The sequence below is a fragment of the Crotalus tigris genome, unplaced genomic scaffold, assembly GCF_016545835.1.
Source record: "Crotalus tigris isolate CLP2741 ecotype Arizona unplaced genomic scaffold, ASM1654583v1 scf7180000024342.5246164, whole genome shotgun sequence".
Lineage (NCBI taxonomy): Eukaryota > Metazoa > Chordata > Lepidosauria > Squamata > Viperidae > Crotalus > Crotalus tigris.
Window position 1 is genome coordinate 5,058,490 of NW_024100512.1, and position 18,534 is coordinate 5,077,023.

Sequence of the window (18,534 nt, forward strand, 5' to 3'; positions counted from 1 at the left end):
CATTTAGAATGTTACTGAAGATGCTTGTCTTATCTGCTTTTTAACCCAGGTTATGGATTTGAAAAACTTTACCCTGTTCAGTTGGTTTGACTGGAACAGCTCGTAAGTTCTGTGTAGAAATCCCTTTCCTCTGAATTGTGCATATGTTTACAGAGGGACGCTGCCAATTTCTTTTGGTTTAAAAAGCCACATTTTTTTTTGTACAAACCTGGCAGACAAAGTAAAAGCCATGCATGTTTGAAATCAAACATATAGCTGTAAAAAAACCACAGAATTTTCCTTTAATGAAATAAGTTTTAATAAATGTGTTAGCTTGTAAGATGCTAGAAGAGTACTGTTTTTGCCCCATGTTGTTTATCCTGAGTCTGCTAGTTTGACTGCATGGGAAAAAAGAGTCATATAATAATTGCTTTAGTAAGAAATTGGACAGCCATTTGTCAAGAACGGTATAGGATCTCTTACTTGAGCAGGGGGTTGGTCTAGAAGACCTCCAAGGTCCCTTCCAACACTGTTATTCTGTAAATCTGCATTCTGTAAATGCAAAATTGATCCATCTATGTGCTGAGGTGAAAATTAGCTTCCTGTCATGGAATACATTTGAGGGTCGTTTCTTCCAGGGCTCACTAGAGGGCGCCAAAGCTTCATTTAGCCTAAGACATTGCCCTAATTTTTCTAAGCTGCTTCCTCTCCCGCAGTTCTCCAGCTGAAACAGAAGTAATTGTAGACTCATCAATAATAGAAGGAAGTAGCTTTGTCGTTGTCATCTTGCCCTTTCATTACAAGAACGATATGGCATTTCTGACTTGCTACATGGCACAGCCAGACACCCCCCCCCCAGCTCCCATCCCCTTAGCGCCTCACTAAATTGACACCACAGCCATGAAACATTGCTATTTTAAAATGTTTATTTATCTCGTTGATTAAAAGTTTGGATGTCAGAGTGGGAAGAGTGAAAGGAGGTATTTACAGAAAAACCGCTTGGACCTGTCCAGGGGAAAAAGTGCCCACACGTCCCAGTTTGCCGAGGACCATCTTCTATTTAAAGCATCCTCTGCTGGAAGGATCGCCCAAACTGAGCCGGATGGAAGAGAAAAGGACCAGAAGAAGGAAATGCAGAGCGAGACCCTTGAAGGTGACCGTCAGCCAGTAGCATTTGTGCGTCTTATTCCAAGCAGGGCCTTCTGATGAATTCCGCTTCTGAAATTGTCCTTCTGGGAATATCATTGTTGCTTGTCATGGTTACTTCCATCCAAAGTGCATCTACTATATGTTCATTCCACATTAGGAGGCTCTACTCTTTGCTCAAAATGCTGCTGCCAAGGGTGTAAAAGGAGGGGAGTTGGACTACGTTAACTAAGAGAGGATGACAAGCACACAACTCTCTTCCCAATGACCCCAGGAACCCTGGAAGGCAGCTTGTCTCAACCGTCTTCCATGACTCCATACAGGTAGTCCTCGATTTATGACTGTAGTTGAGCCTGGAATTACAGCTGTAAGTTATGCTGGTCATTATTAAATGGGCCATCATGTGATGTGACCAATTTTATTTATTCATTTGCAGTAGTGGTTAAGCAAACACGATGGTTGTGGATACATTGTCCACAATGGACTTTTTGTTGTTGTTGGAAACTGGAAAAAAATGCCGGTTTCCAGCAAAAAAAAAAAAAAAAAAAAGTCATAAAATGTCGACAATGCTGCAAATGGCCATAAATGCAGTCTGGTTTTGCCAAGCATCAAAAATGCTATCACATAACTGCCGGAGGCCCCCAGCCACTGGAACCTCATATCTGGTTCATATGTACCTTTGGGGGGGGGGTCCATTGTAACTTTAACAGTCGCTGACCAATCGGTTGTTAATCAAGGACCAGCAGTTGCCCCCGATTCCTATTCCACCAGTTCTGTCTCTTTACCCATTTCCTAGTCAAGTAAAGTTCTACTTTCTTCCTTGCCAACCGCCAAGAATTTTTTGGCCCGTCGTGTCTGCCTTCCCTAAATGAAGAATACCTGAGAAGTGAAAGGCCCCACCTGAGGGGCTGATGTCTAGCTTCTCTCCCATTCATCTCCCCAGTTGATGAACACAGGATGCAAGAAAAAGCATTCTGCGCCATTCTGTCCTTCGGGAGAGATCAGCCTTAGAACTGCCACTCTTTTAAGTCTATGGCGGAACCACTCTCAAACTTCTGCTCACTGCACTTCAAAAACAGCATCGGACAACTGGAAAAGCAGGAAAAGGAGGGGGTGGGCTTTAGTATGTCCCCTACAATATTTTACTCTAGCTAATTAAAAAAAAGGCAAATAAGAAGAGAGGGGACATGTAGTATGGAGGAGGTGAATAATAGGGTAAATTGTTATTCCTATAATATCACTTTACCCCACAAAGAAGAATGGTGGAAGATTCAGACCATTGGAAGAAGAGCTTCAAACCTAAGCTAATGAAAGTGAGGGGTTTGTTCTCTCCCACTGTAAGATGGTTAATGTAAAGAGCTTTAGGAGATGTAAAAATGAGCCGAGGTGGCGCAGCAGTTAGAGTGCAGTACTGCAGGCCACTTTAGCTGACTGTGTTCAGCAGGTCAGCGGTTCAAATCTCATCGGCTCAAGGTTGACTCAGCCTTCCATCCTTCCGGGGTAGGTAAAATGAGGACCCAGATTGTTGGGGGCAATGTATGTATGTATGTATGTATGTATGTATGTATGTATGTATATATATATATATATATATATATATATATATATATATATATATATATATATATATATACACACACACACACACACATTGCTTACTGATGTACACCGCTTAGAGAGTGCTTGCACTTAAAGCGGTATATAAGTCTCATAAATAAATAAATAAATAAATAAATAAATAAATAAATAATTCATGGTGGATTCAGCTGTGGGTGCCTATGACCTCCGATGACTTTTTATTAAAGAGACCGCAAGACACCTCCGGATACCTGTTGCTAAACACACAGAAGAGTTATCGTTGCCCTTGGGGATTCACAAAGACCTGCTGGCCACTGGGAGAAACAGGATGCAGCAGCCCCTGACTTTGGTCTGACCCCAGCAGGGCTCTGCTTATGATCTCCTTCTCCTTCCTATTCCCATCGCTCTACTTCCAGGGGTGAATTGAGCATGGGGGATTTGACTCTGGCTCAGATGATTACCAGAACTTACAAGAGTAATTTCTGTTACAGTTGTGCTCAAAACTGGCCGAGAAGGCACCAGGATAGAAACCAGGAGACCAGGAGTTCTGCCTTACAGGTAAAGTCAGCTGGGTGACCCTGGGCCGGTCACGCAATCTCAGTCCCTAGGAAAAAGGCAACGTCAAACATTTTCAAAAATATTGCTAATAAAACTGCAGGCATTTGTCCAAGCAGTTGCCAGGAGTCAAAACTAGCTCAAGGATGCACTTGCACACACCTCCCCTTTGGAAGGTCTCTGAGGTCTTCACCCAAAGCTTTAGGGATGGTGTATGTATCTGGGGGCTCTGCGGGCCCATCTTGGCCTTAGAGAACTGAGTAAGCGACTGACACCTGTCTTGGTAGAGGCTGAATACAGGTGCCAGTCTAATGGCTGGAAGGAATGGAATACAAGCATAGTCACTCAGATGCCGAAGGTGCAGAAGCTCCGAGATGGAACACTTGGTCCAGCTTTCTTTCTTCAGACAAGAAACCTTTGCAAATATCTCTGTTTGAAACTTCACAATGAGCAGTCCTAAGCAACCTGGACTAATAATCTGCACAGACTCAAAACCAGATGGTTAAGAAGAAGGAAAATAATAAAATCTTATATATAAAATAGCCTATATTTGATTTTACACGTCACAACAGCGGCAAGAATAATATTTGCGCAATATTGGAAAAATGAAGGAATACCACCGGATGAAGAAATAATTAAAAAAAAATTAGAATGCGCAGAGATGGACAGATTGACTGAGACTGAAAGAAAAAGAAGAAACAGAATATTATCAAACTTGGACTTATTTTACTGATGGTTAGAGGAAAGAATAAAGGATTAGGAATTAAATATGTATTAGCGTATTTAAACACAAGACAGCATGTTGGTTGAAAAATTATTGTTGTATATATGGAAAAATTAATAAAATCTTATAAAAAAAGAAGGAAAAGCCCACTTGATGAGATGTGAAATGTATCACAACCAATTTCTAGAACATAAATTTGAAGAGCCTGAAGACAAAGATAGTTGTAAGTAAAAGAAAGAAATATAAAATGGCTTTATTTGATCCAAGTTAAAATAGATATGTTATCTCTGGTAACCCTTAATGGACTTTTGCTGACATCAGCACTGAAATGATGAGGTTTGTATTTGCTTATAGATAAGAGATGGGATATGAAAGGAAGAGATAATTTGTTGTATTTTAAAATAGGTGATAATTTACAAAAATATTTAGGTTTTGATGAAGGGGAAGGTCACCTTATATATTACTTTTTTTCTTTGCTGTATTGTTTTTTTCTATTTTTCTTTCCTTCTCTTCTGCACTTTCTGTTTTTTCTCTTTATTTTTTCATGTTTTGAGCTTGTATTAATTTTTATTGCAAATTGTAATCCTTGATAAAATTATTATATATAAAAAACAAAAATATCGGTATTTTAGAGTGTTTCACAAAGATATTTTCAGTGAAGATTTAAGAGCGGGGAGGAAAATAGAAGCCTACAAAATGAAAGAGCATCAAGCATAAACCTTCAGCTTTAAAAAGCTTTGCATCACTTCTGAAAGATTCAAGGATTTATTTTTCTCTGGTGGAAAGGAATAAATGGGGTCATCTACCATGCTTGGCCCGCTTATACACAAATGGAGCTCAAGAGAGGATTTGATCTATCAGTGGAATATAGCAGAAAAGCAGAGAGGTGAGAGGGCTTGATAATTGTTTCTGCTGCTTTCTTCCTGTGCAACTTTCCCTGAGCAATTGTTAAAGCAATCCATGATCACCAAACTGATTACGTCCTATTAGGATAAATCGATACATTTCAACTTTATCCAAAGAGGCAGCTACTAATTCACAAGGCAACATCTGGTTCTTTCTCCAGAAGTCCCTTTGGTTTGGACAAATGCAAACATTTAATTTATCAACTACAGTCATGTCATTTTTCAATTTCCAGAATATGACAATTACAGCTAGATACTCACACACATAAATAACTGCATCATCTTCAAACTCTTGATAGCAGAATTACAGATGCATTGGAAGATAGAATATTGTAAGTAGTTGGTCTCCAAAATGGAATATTGCAATTTGCTTTATGTGGGGCTGTTTGCAAAGATAATTTGGAAATCTCTGTTGGTAATAAGATGGCTGCCAAGTTGGGACCAGAACAACTGCCTGTCAGTTCGTTATTAGGCTTAATGCTAGTTCACTGAATCGTGTGAGGTAGAAACTTCTCAGCAATTCTCAGTTACAGAATTCCTTCCACCTGGTTTCTCTTAGCCTCTCCGGCAACCTGTTTATAACCCAGGAAATATTTTCTGTCATTCACAACAATTTCCTTTAGTAACAGTACACTTCTCTGAAGTATCACACAGAACAGTGTTTTTCAAACCTGGCAGCTTTAAGATGTGTGGACCTTAACTCCCAGAATCCCCCAGCCAGTCAGGCTTGAAAAACACTGACAGAGAATCTTCCAACTCTCCACTCTGTATGCCACATTGTGAAGCTTTGCCCTGAAAAGCGGCTTATAAACATTTTCAATAAATAATTATTTCTGACCTAATCTTTGTCAGATGCATCTATCGGTGTGCCTACAGGGAGACATTTGTAAATAGATGGACCTCTATTAGTGAATATGTATGTCCATGTGGAAGATTGCTATAGTCTACAGTGCTTTTCAGATATGAATGACAGCTCTGAATATTTCTATCTGAAGGATGCCAAAGGAATGGAAGACTCATCTAGAGAATATTAAGCTCAAACCAAGAGAACTGTCCTAAGCACCCTTTGACCCATCATGACAGGAAACTCTTGTTTCTACCATCAATGGTTCTTAAAAGAGGTTCTAGGACAGTGGTTCTCAACCTTCTAATGCCGCGACCCTTTAATACAGTTCCTCATGTTGTGGTGACTCCCAACCATAAAATTATTTTCGTTGCTACTACATAACTGTAATTTTGCTACTGTTATGAATCGTAATGTAAATATCTGATATGCAGGGTGTATTTTCATTGTTATGAATTGAACATAATTAAAGCATAGTGATTAATCACAAAAACAATATAGCAGTGCTCGCTGGAGAAACTTGCTCTTCCTTGCTCAAAAATGTTGGGAGGGAGGGAAGGGGAAGGAAGGAAAGAAGATTGAAGGGAAAAGGAAGGAGATGGAAAAGGAAGGATATTGAAGGGGAAAGGAAGGAAGGAAAGAGAGAGAGATTGAAGGGGAAGGGATGGAGATGGAGATGGAAGGAAGGAAGGAAGGAAGGAAGGAAGGAAGGAAGGAAGGAAGGAAGGAAGGAAGGAAGGAAGGAAGGAAGGAAGATTGAAGGGGAAAGGAAGGAGATTGAAGGGGAAAGGAAGGAGATTGAAGGGGAAAGGAAGGAGATGGACAAGGAAGGAGATTGAAGGGGGAAGGAAGGAAAGAAGGAGAGAGAGATTGAAGGGGGGAGGCGTTGCCAAGGACACACAAGCAGCTCCGCACAATTGCCCGGGGAGGGGGGGAGGCTCTGGCGGAGAGCCTGGTGGAGAGCCAAGCGGCGGCACATCTGGGGCCTCAGAAGCTGCGCGGAGGATCCACGCACCTTGGAGCCGCCAGCCACCCTCTCACACCCGCCAAGGGATGGAGATGGAAGGAAGGAAGGAAGATTGAAGGGAAAAGGAAGGAGATGAAGAAGGAAGATTGACGGGAAAGGAAGGAGATGGAGAAGGAAGAAGACTGAAGGAAGGAAGGAGAGGGAGATTGAAGGGGAAGAGATGGAGTTGGAGATGGAAGGAAAGAAGATTGAAGGGGAAAGGAAGGAGATGGAGAAGGAAGGAGATTGAACGGGGGAGGCGCTGCCAAGGATGCACAAGCAGCTCTACACAATTGCCCGGGTGGGGGAGGCTCTGGCGGAGAGCCTGGTGGAGAACCAAGCGGCGGCACATCTGGGGCCTCGGAAGCTGTGCTGAGGATCCGCGCATCTTGGAGCCGCCAGCTGCCCTCTCACACCCGCCAACCTAGAGTGCCCCATCCACATCCCGGCACCTCTTGCCCTCTCCCAGCTGCCCCCCCCAGGACCTGCCCACCCCTCCAGCCTCCTGAGCACCATCGCAGTGGTGGAGTCACGGGAGCACCTTTCCACGCTGCGCAGCCCATCGCACGCGACAGGGGCGCAGCCGGAGTGCCAGCTCCCGCTCGGAAGGCACCGCTTCTCCCCTCCCGGCCCTGCTGGCTGGCCTCCGATGCACATGCAGGCATTGCCGCCGCCTCGCCCTCTTCCACGCCCCCTGGCCACTTCTGAGGCCTGGAGCCCGGCGAGCCAGGAAGGAGCCGCTCCTGCCCGGCAGCCCCATGGCCACACCGGGCGCCAGAGGGCCAAGGCGGCCTCCAATGGTGAGGGAGGCTGGCCAGGCGGCACGGGGGAGGCTCCCATGTGGCGTGGAGGGTGGCTGGGGGCAGAGCGCGGCCAGGCAACCAGGAGGGGTGGAGACCAGCTCGGCGCTGCAGCTCAGCTCAGCCGGCAGCGGCAGTGCCAGCAGCGACCCAGACCTGGCTAGATTCGACTGCTGAGCAGGCCCAGGGTGGCGTCGGGGGCATGCGCGATGGCGCTGCAGCAGCAGGCGCTGTCGGAGAAGGGCGCCCTGGAGGCGGAGGACCCGGCGGAGGAGGGCGGCGGCGACGGCCGGATAGAGGAGCAGTGTCTCGGTTTCTAAGACCATCGGAAATATGTGTTTTCCGATGGTCTTAGGCAACCCGTGAAAGCGTCATTCGACCCCCAAAAGGGTCGCGACCCACAGGTTGAGAACCGCTGTTCTAGGAGCTTTTCTGAAGGATGACCTTGGAAGAACAGAGTTATGAACTGAATGACATTATTATTACTTACTACCTAAACATTTCCAGTTACCTCTTCAAACTATTCTTTTCTTTTCCAACTTCTACCTCAGTAGGCTATCTTCATGCAGATGAAGTAGCTGTGAGGGTACTTATCACTAGGGCTCCCTGGCAAGGCTGAGATTTTGAAAAAAAAAAAAAAAGGCTGTCAGTGCCATCCTAGGTATGTCTCCCCCAAAAGAAAGACCTAGGTTCTGGGTAAGATTTACACATTATGGTTGCAGCCTAAATCTACTAAATGAAGAATGGGCCTCCTTTGGAAAAATCTACCTTTTTCCTCTGAGGAAGTTCTTATGGTAATCCAATTCTCTCCTTATTCAGCAGAAATCTAAATATTGCAAAATCATTGGATCAGATCCAATGTTATGATCTTTTTTGTGTGACAGTCATTAAGCGAACATGGCAGTCATTAAGTGAACCTATTATTCACTATGGGATGCTTTTTGCTGGAAACTTGAAGTAAACACCGGTTTTTGACAAAAACGTCATAAATTGTGGTCACATGAATGTGAGCAGCCATAAGTGCGGACGGTTGCTGACATCCAAAATGCAGTCATGTGACCAGGGGATATCAGAACTTGAAAACTGGGTCATAGGTACCTTTTTGGGGAGATCTGTTCTAATTGTAACCGGTTGCTAAATGACTGGTCGTAAGTTGAGGATTACCTGTAAGGCAGAGATCTCTAAAAAGTTATGCTATCCCAACCTTGTATTCCACAACTGTTTCCAAACCTGCCTTTCTTACACAGTATCTTGCCTTTCTCTAAAATGGTGAGCTTATTTTAGCCATTCTAGACTTACTCAGCATTACAATGATCTTCTAGAGCGCTGACTCTCTTTGTGTTGACTAAACCTAAAGCCTTTCCCCAACACGTGTAAGCACTCATCTCTGCCTGTTACAACTCTTGGCATTATCTAAGTCATTAAATAGTTGTCATAATTCTAGTGGTCTTAGTGCTGTCAACAGGCCAATGTTAAGCCTTCATGTTTTACCTCAAATAGATAGGAGGTTTTGCCACTGACTAAGTGGAGGCTTCGTGAGGAGTCAGTATCAGACTCTAGGTGGAAGTGGTTATTTCTACAAGGTGTTGATGGTTGCCTCTCTCTGCTTGCTGCGATAACTGCTCACTTCCACTTTGCACCTCTTCCTTTACACCTTTGGTCAGAGGGTTTAGCACCAAGCTGTAGTTTCTGGTGATTTTGATAAGGGTCCTGTATCTGCCTCTCGTTCTTCAGTGGCTTCAGTGTTTGGCACTCACCAGCTTAGGTATGCAGTGGATTGCTACAACCCATCCCAGCTTTCTTGGCACCTAGTCTGAAATTCACCCCTACTCCTTACTCTTTTGTGGCCTCTGTCAGGCAGTGCTCAGCCCCATCACTACCCCGTGGCCGCCCCTTGCAGCCTTTCCGTGGTGGCTCCACCCAGGAATTGTGGATGATTGTGCCACCAGGTGCGGGATCGACTTGCAGTGCTGACACTACTCGTTTCTTCAGCTTGCTGCGGAGTACATTGCGCAGCTTCTGACGGGTAAAGGCATAAAGGAGTGGATGGAAGATGGTTGTACCATAGGCCATGGCCAGGAAGCAGATGCGCAGCTTGCCCAGCAAGGGGCTAGGCCCGAGGCACAGAATAAGCAGGTTGGCAATGGACAGAGGTGCCCAGCACAACAAGAATGTTGAGATGATTAGCAGGGACATGCGGAAAACACGCCTCTGGCGCTCTCTCCGGTCACGGTGGCGCTTCACTGCCCGACGCAGTGCGATGATCACAGAGACAGAAGCCTGTACACCCATCGGGGCCGGAGTTTGGAGCGTGGGCATCGGCTGGGACAGCCTCTTGGTTTCTCCTGCACTGATCATGCTGCTGCTGCTACTCAGCTCTACTGCTTTCCGTCGCTTCCTCTTTTTCGTCTTGCGACGCTGGCTGCGCTTAAAGGTTCTGCCAATGCTGATATTGAGAGCTTGCAGGATCTTGGCGTAGGTCACCAGCATGACCGCCATGGCTGCAAAGAAAGTGGGGATCTGGATGGCAAGGTGGTAGGAGGTGCCGAGCTCAGCGTGGAACTCTTCTGGGCCAACACACAGCACAGTACGATTTTGCCACACGCTGGCATGTCCAAACTCGCCCTCAAGGAAGGGTATAAAAAATACTGTCAGGGACAGCACCCAGACTCCAGCCAGGAGTAGAATAGCACGGGCTGGAGTGAGCACACGCTGTGCGGGGCGAACTGAAATGTCGTAACGGTCCAAGCTGATCACTAGGACGTTGGTGGCTGTTGCCACACTGCTGAAGGTGATGCAGGCCTCATGGAAGCAGCAGAAGAGGGTGGCAGCACGATCAGGTGGCACCAGTATGACCACCATGGTGAGGGGTGCACACACCACACAGATGAGCACATCTAGTACATGCAAGTTCATGGTCACCATGTTGCTGACCGAGTCAACTAGGCCAGCTTGCAGGCAGTAGAGAACCAATACTGTGAGGTTGCTGCTAACCCCCAGAACGATTTCCAACATCAGGAAGCCTGTCAGGGAGACCTGGAAGCCCAGTGGGTAGGGCAGGGACCAACTGGGGTCAGGGGTTACCCCGTCTGTTGTCTCCAGGATGGTGTCAAACATGGGACTCTCCATGGCTGAAAGAGGCAGAAGCACGTGGGCATAGTCCTTGTACTGAGCTGAGCGTTACAGACAGCAACCTTACCTGTGAGAGGAGGGAAGGAGGGAGAGAGAGAAAGAGAGAGAGAGCATCAAGTACCATAAAGGTAGCATTTATTTTTTTCAGTAACAGACTTTGCACTAAGCCCAAAAACCTGCCCTGAAAATATCATCTTAAACATCACAATGAGGCCAAGTTCAGGCAAGATGTTATTCCTGGTTGTGGTATTGATTCATTTTCTGGGTTCCTAGGATACATGAAGCCACAAGATGGATTGGGTTTGCACAATGTATTCCAATAAAGCACCCAATATTAAAAGTAATGAAGCTTAGCATGTTGTACACATGTGGCTGCTAAGGGCTTAACAGCCTGCTTCTGTTTGTTGTGTGAATGAAACCAAATAATCCTGCAGAAAGGTGAAATTTTAAAAATGTGAAACATTTTGGCACCATCATTTGATAAGATGATGCAATCTGTGCATGTATTTTTTTTTTTTTTTACTGCACACAAATGCCTTTTCTGTAGAAGAAGACTTACAGGAACAAGCATTTTGAAGTTTCTCTATAATTCAGGATCATTTGATCCCCCTTTTCAAGGAAGAGGTCATCACTCATTTTCCTTAGCAAGACATCACCTACTTTTACTTAAGAAACACATAAATATAGACAGACAAATGCTTACAGTTGGAAAACACATTGGTTATGTATACTCACGGAGACTTGAAACTGCCTATCATCCATGCCTTTTTGCAGAGTCAGCCAGCAAAATCTAAAACCCATACTAAGCTGGGCATGCTCACAACCCTTTCACAGAATCACTCAGCAGCAATTGAAATTCATCCACTCAGAGTTTTCTGTACAGTATACTGTACCTGGATCCATTCGCACCTGTACTGACTGTGGAGTCACAAAGTGAACTTTTAATTGGAATCCACACCTTACAGGGCTTTTCACAGAAAAAAATTCCACAGCCAAATTAAAAATCCCCCAAGTATATCTTCAAATGGTTTCAGCATCATAAAACATATAAGGAATGGTTGCTGGAATTGGGTATGTCAAGTTTAACGAAGAGAAGGAGGAGGGGGGACATGATAGCAGTGTTCCAATATCTCAGGGGCTGCCACAAAGAAGAGGGAGTCAAGCTATTTTCAAAGCGCCTGAAGGCAGGACGTGAAGCAACGGATGGAAACTGACCAAGCAGAGAAGCAACTTAGAACTAAGGAGAAACTTAGTGAGAACATTTCATCATTGGAACAACCTGCCTCCAGAAGTGGTGAATGCTCCAACACTGTAAGATTTGAAGAAGAGAGTGGACAGCCATGTGTCTGAAATGGTATAGGGTTTCCTGCCTGAGCAGGGGATTGAACTAGATCATCTCCAAGGTCCCTTCCAATATTATTATTACTATTTTATTATTATTACTACTACTACTACTACTATTATGGATCATCGCACAGTCAGCCAGATGTTCAGACTGGATTTGGTATTTTGTCTACCTATCGTGTCCTTACCCAGGACCTGGGATAGGCAGATGTGGATGTTTGATGGTATTACAGGTATCGTCGCAGGATGGAAGCAGTTCCTAGTAAGGTCGCCTTTTGCAATTGACTAATGGCGAATTTGTCAATGCCAATGGTGTTCAAGTAATGCTCTAATTGTTTTGAGATTGCACCCAAGGAGCCTATTACTACTACTACTACTACTACTACTATTATTATTATTATTAATGGAAAGGGAAGAGGCAGACACAAAAAGTCTCTGAAAGTGATAGGAATGAGTGGTCCTTGGTGCTCTGAGTTTGGTTGTTTTCTTGCAGACATTTCATTACCCAAACTAGATAATGTCATCAGTGCTAGTAAGGAGTGGGTTTCGCTCTCAATTTATATTGTAGTGGCTTGCCCTGTCAGTGTTGGTGGGGGTGATCTTAGTGGGATTTTTTTTTTGGTTGGGATGTTTACTGTTAGCTTATTTGCAGTTCCTTAGTAACTGGCAGGGATGCACTGCAAGAGATTGCCTGCCTCTCCTTCTCATGCTTCTGTTCCAAATTACGGCACCAAATTGCTGTGACCCAAATCAGGCTCACTTAAAGCAACCAAATCACTTCGAAGATACAATGTAAATTTATTAAGAATGTATAGGCAGTCCTCAACTTACAACCACAGTTGTAACCAAAATTTACAACAGAAACCAATTTTTTTGCTGCTAAGAAAGACAATTGTTAAGTGACTTTTGCCCCATTTTATGATCTTTCTTGCCACAGTTGTTAAGTGAATTACTGCAGTTAGAAACATGGCTGTTAAGTAAATCTGGAGTCCCCATTGACTTTGCTTGCCAGAAAGTCACAAAAGGTGACACCCCCCCCCCCAGGACACTGCAGCCATCCTCAGTTGCCCAGTGTCTGGATTTTGATCACATGACCATGGAGATGCTACAACGGTCATAAGCGTGGAAAGCGGTCATAAGTCACTTTTTCCAGTGCCCTTGTGACTTTGAATGGTCACTAAATGAACTGTTGTTAAGCTGAGGAATACCTGTATACAAGGACAGTGTCCACTGCATTCCCAGCAAAGTACTGGCAGCTCCCGAAACAGTTCTAAGCAAAAGCAGAAGCAAAGCTTATATACCTTCGGTCTATCGGTTTGCCAAGACAAGTTAAATTCTGTTGGAATGTTTTTGATAAACCCGTTTGGGTCACATTATTTATCCCTTCCTTCTAGGTTGGTATCTATCGCAGTAATCTTGACCCACAAAATCCTGTCATTGACAAAAGGAGAGAGAGAGAGAGAGAGAGAGAGAGAGAGAGAGGGAGGGAGGGAGGGAGAGAGAGAGAGAGAGAGAGAGAGAGAGAGAGAGAGCGCATCACTTATTCTTAAGTAACCCGCGTGGATTGAAAACTTGAGAACCTTATTCAACTTAATTAATATTAACATTAATAATTTATTATCACAGTACCCGATTAAAGGTCAGCATGGCAGCTGTACATGTTTTAATTTATTTATTTATTCCAGCTCTGAGGCCAGATACAAACAAGATATTGAATAAAAGAAGTATTATGTCCTTCTCTATGTATGGATACAGTATCTGTTTAGGGGAGATAAAACAATAAAGGAGTCTAACAATAACTAAGAACATAATTACTAAAATAAGTAAAAAATAATAATATTAGAGGAAGTTCCAACACTAAGTAAGGTGCAGCGTGTCGTACAAATGGTAGCACAGAACCCGGTGACTTGAGAGGCTATTTTCAAGTTCTCATCTGAAAGAAGCAGCATTAAATAGAAATCACATTCCTGACCTGGACATATCTTCAAGACAGGACATATGTGGGTATCGCAGCTATATAGGTAGTCCTCGACTTACAATCATTCATTTAGGAGCCGAAGTTGCAACGGTACTGGAAAAAGTGACTTACAACTGTTCTTCGCACTTATGACCGTCACAGCATCCCTACCATCATGTGATCAAAATTTATTTATTTATTTATTTTATTTATGAGACTTATATACCGCTTTAAGTGCAAGCACTCTCTAAGTACACCAGTAAGCAATGTATATATATATATTTACATTGCCCCCAACAATCTGGGTCCTCATTTTACCTACCCCAGAAGGATGGAAGGCTGAGTCAACCTTGAGCCGGTGAGATTTGAACCGCTGACCTGCTGAACACAGTCAGCTAAAGTGGCCTGCAGTACTACACTCTAACTGCTGCGCCACCTCGGCTCTTGATAACCAGCATCTACTTACAATAGCAGCAATGTCTCGGGGTCATGTGATCTCCGAGACCTTCCCAGCCAGCTTCCGTCAAAGGGAGAAGCTTGATTCGCTTAACAACCGCACGGTTCACTCAACAACCACAGTGATTCACTTAACAACCGTGGCAAAAAAAGGTTGTAAAATTAGGTATGCCTCCCTTAACAACCGCCTTGCTTAGCGATAGCAATTCTGGTCTGAATTGTAGTCGTAAGTCGAGGAGCAGCTGTACTATCTTTGAGATATGGCCAGTGAATATAAACCATTTAATGTCCTAGGCCGTTGGGCCCTGACTGATTTTTCCACCTATAGCCTCTCTGGGATCAATTCAGCTTGCTATGAATCTTTCCTTACAAGGGCAATTTCAACAGTTCACATGCACAGGGGCATCTCACAGGTTTGGTGGAGAATGCAGCTCACACATGCATGGAGGGGGAAGCTTTTAGCCCCTCTTTTAGGACCTCTTAAATGGAAGTCAGAAGTAGAGGATAAGACAGACATCGCCAAGACTCTGTCACCCTCTCCCCTTGGTTTCAAATGCACTGCCTGTACATATTGAGCAATTATGTCTTCAGTGGCCATGAAAGCCATGATTTTTAGGAATTGAAATTCCACACACACACACACAGAGAGAGAGAGAGAGGGGGGGAGGAGAGAGAAAGAGAGAGAGAGAGAGAGAGAGAGAGAGAGAGAGAGAGAGAGAGAGAGAGAGAGAGAGACGCACAGCCATCAATAAACTCTGAAATGACACTTGAAGGAAAAAGTGAGAGACAGAAAAACACGTAGCCAGGGAAGTAAGAGGATGTGTGGATTTAGAAAGTGTTTGGCTACAAATAGGGGAAATAAAATCTGTCCATTGTGTAGAATGTATCTCTCTGTGTCCGAGAGAGAGAAAGGGATGAAATTATTTCATAAGAGACTAGCAATGATAATTCAGTGTGGGCAGAAAACCCGTGCTGGCCCGTAAATCAGGAAGTGCACAGCAGAGAAGACTCAATTAACCAGTTTTCAGAGCCAACGGGATTTATTTTAACCCCAATTCCTTGATCTTTCTACAGCACAGCTACACAAGATTTCATGAATTTTTAAACTATTTTTTTAAATCACCAAGATATGTTACAGAGAGAGAGAGAGAGAGAGAGAGACAGAGACAGAGACAGAGAGAGAGAGAGAAGTAAGGTGATAATACGAACGAAAGAGATGTTTTGCATTTCATCTCCGTTTTATGATTTCTTAAGGAAAGGTGTTTTTTTTAGTAAAACAGATGCTTATTTATTATTTTTTTAAAAAAAGAAACTCCCGAAGCTACAACTATGGTAATACAATGAATAATGGGAGTTGAAAGAGCTAGATGGGAACATAGCAGACTTGGGCTTCTTACGCCCCCTGAGCCACATTCGGCTCCTTTGGCTGTCCCTGTCCAGCCTACATGAGATCAATCAGAAATTAGAAATCATATATACATAAGTGCATACAATACAGCTCCATTGCTTTTATTCTGATGGTGACTGCTACATTTTTTTAATTTACGTATGCACCCTCACAGCCCTATTGGTTTGCCCTCCACAACAGTCCCAATTTCTCATACGGTGTCTTGGGAAAATTAATTACTTGCCCGTGGAGTACAAAATCCCTTAGCTATAGATGAGGGGTGGGCAACTACAGCCCTTTTATGACCTGTGGATTTGAACTCCCAGAATTCCTGAGCCAGGTGGGCAACTACGGCCCTTTTACGACCTGTGGACTTCAACTCCCAGAATTCCTGAGCCAGGTGGGCAACTACGGCCCTTTTACGACCTGTGAACTTCAACTCCCAGAATTCCTGAGCCAGGTGGGCAACTATGGCCCCTTTACAACCTGTGGACTTCAACTCCCAGACTTCCTGAGCCAGCCATGCTGGCTCAGGAATTCTGGGAGTTGAAGTCTACAGGTTGTAAAGGGGCCGTAGTTGCCCTCCCCTGCGACAGACTGTTGTTCCAGTTCCCATCTATACCAAGAGGAATTTTGGACAGAAATTAAATGGGAGAGAGTGGTCTTAACTTTTCCCTTGCCTCTTTTTCCTCTGACCAGCCACTTATAGTGGGCCAGACATATTTGCTCTGCAAATGTACAACCTCCATTCTAGTAAGAGACAGGATAGTTGAAAGGATGGACACTTGGGGGGTGGGTGGGAGAAGGAGTAGGATGACAATGCCGGTATGAGAAGAATTCAGCACACAGAAAGATTCATTTGCCACGTTTCTGCTAAAAATGTCCTTCTCCTGAGAGCACAAAGAACCTGCCATTGTAGTTTAAATACACAAATTTTCAGCTATGGCATACTGGCTTGTGAAGAAAAGGAAAGTGGAAAAAAAACTGTTGATGCAATCTGCCATCTACTTTTTTTTTTTTTTTTTAAAAAAAACACCCTTCAACATGAAACATTCATACAGATGCTGGATCACAGCTTCTGCTAACATATTGTGTGACTATTGATTAGTGCTACTCCAGAAGGGGGAGGAAAAGAAAGAAGTACAACACGAGGGAAAAATTAGCACAAACTGAGGTAGATGCCAAACAACACCAACTCCTAGCAATTTTTTAAATGAACGTGAGCCAAATCATCCTAATCAACATTGCAGACGACTAATGGAGAACCATTAAGGCTAAACACTTCTAGCTGAAGAACGAAAACAACAGATGACTCTATCTTAGAAACCAGGCCCAAGATAGCTCAATAGAAAAAGATCTATATTTAAAAAAAGCAAAATAGCTATCAAGGCCATTCTCTGGTAGAAATAAACACAGGAACAGGTAATTGTTACAGAAGGAGAAAATTGGCAATGGCCCATCCTGCTTAGTTTTTTTCTATACCAGGGATGTATTGGAGCAGCGGTTCTCAACCTATGGGTCGCGACCCCATTTGGGGTCGATCGACCATTTCACGGGGGTCGCCAAGCAAGGCTGTCCGCCATTTTTTTCCCCTTTTCCGGCGGGTGCCTTATCTCCCTTGGGCTGGGCCAGCTGGTGGCCCAGCCGGTGGTCGGCCTGTTCCGTCTCTGCCACTTGCCAGCTATGCCTCGGCCGGCGCAGGGGGCAGCACCACGCATGCGTGGCGCTCACGGGCAGGGAAAGTCCTCGACTTACGACCGGTTGGGTAGTCTTCGACTTATGACCAGTTTAGTCCTTGACTTACAACCGGTTGGGGGTCGCGGCATTAAAAAGGTTTAGAACCACTAAATTGGAGGGACAATGTGTAGTTAGCCCTCAATTTACAATCATTGGTTTAGTGACCATTCAAAGTTACAACAGCACTAAAAAAGTGACATATGATCATTTTTCCCACTTAAACTACTGCAGCATCGCCCATGGTCACGTGATCAAAATTCAGATGCTTGGCAACTGGCATGTATTTGTGACGGTTGCAGAGTCACGTGATCATCTTTTGCAACCTTCTGACAAGCAAACTCAGTGGGGAAGCCACATTCATTTACAGTGAGGGAAAAAATTATTTGATCTCCTGCTGATTTTGTACGTTTGCCCATGGACAAAGAAATGATCGGTCTATAATTTTAATGGTAGGTTTATTTTAACAGTGAGAGACAGAATAACAACAAAATGTTTTCCAGAAAAACACATTTCAAAAAAGTTATAAATTGATTTGCATTTTAATTTGTGAAATAAGTATTTGACCCCTTTGCAAAACATGACTTAGTACTTGGTGGCAAAACCCTCGTTGGTAATCACAGAGGTCAGACATTTCCTATAGTTGGCCACCAGGTTTGCACACATCTCAGGAGGGATTTTGTCCCACACCTCTTTGCAGATCCTCTCCAAGTCATTAAGGTTTCGAGGCTGACGTTTGGCAGCTCAAACTTTCAGCTCCCTCCACAGATTTTCTATGGGATTAAGGTCTGGAGATTGGCTAGGCCACTCCAGGACCTTTAATGTGCTTCTTCTTGAGCCACTCCTTTGTTGCCTTGGCCGTGTGTTTTGGGTCATTGCCATGCTGGAATACCCATCCACGACCCATTTTCAATGCCCTGGCTGAGGGAAGGAGGTTTTCACCCAAGATTTGACAGTACATGGCCCTGTCCATCGTCCCTTTGATGC

General features: G+C 44.1%; 1 protein-coding gene across 2 annotated transcripts in view; it reads right to left on the minus strand.

Annotated features, from left to right (window-relative positions):
• Positions 1 to 6,959: 6,959 nt before the first annotated feature.
• LOC120300515 (G-protein coupled receptor 22-like) overlaps positions 6,960 to 18,534 on the minus strand; it is a 64,209-nt gene continuing 52,634 nt past the window's right edge. For both annotated transcript variants that reach the window (XM_039326674.1, XM_039326675.1), the window contains exon 2: positions 6,960 to 10,736. In XM_039326674.1, the coding sequence (XP_039182608.1) occupies positions 9,371 to 10,666 (1,296 nt within the window). In that variant the 5' untranslated portion in view covers positions 10,667 to 10,736 and the 3' untranslated portion in view covers positions 6,960 to 9,370. The remainder of the gene's footprint in view (positions 10,737 to 18,534) is intronic.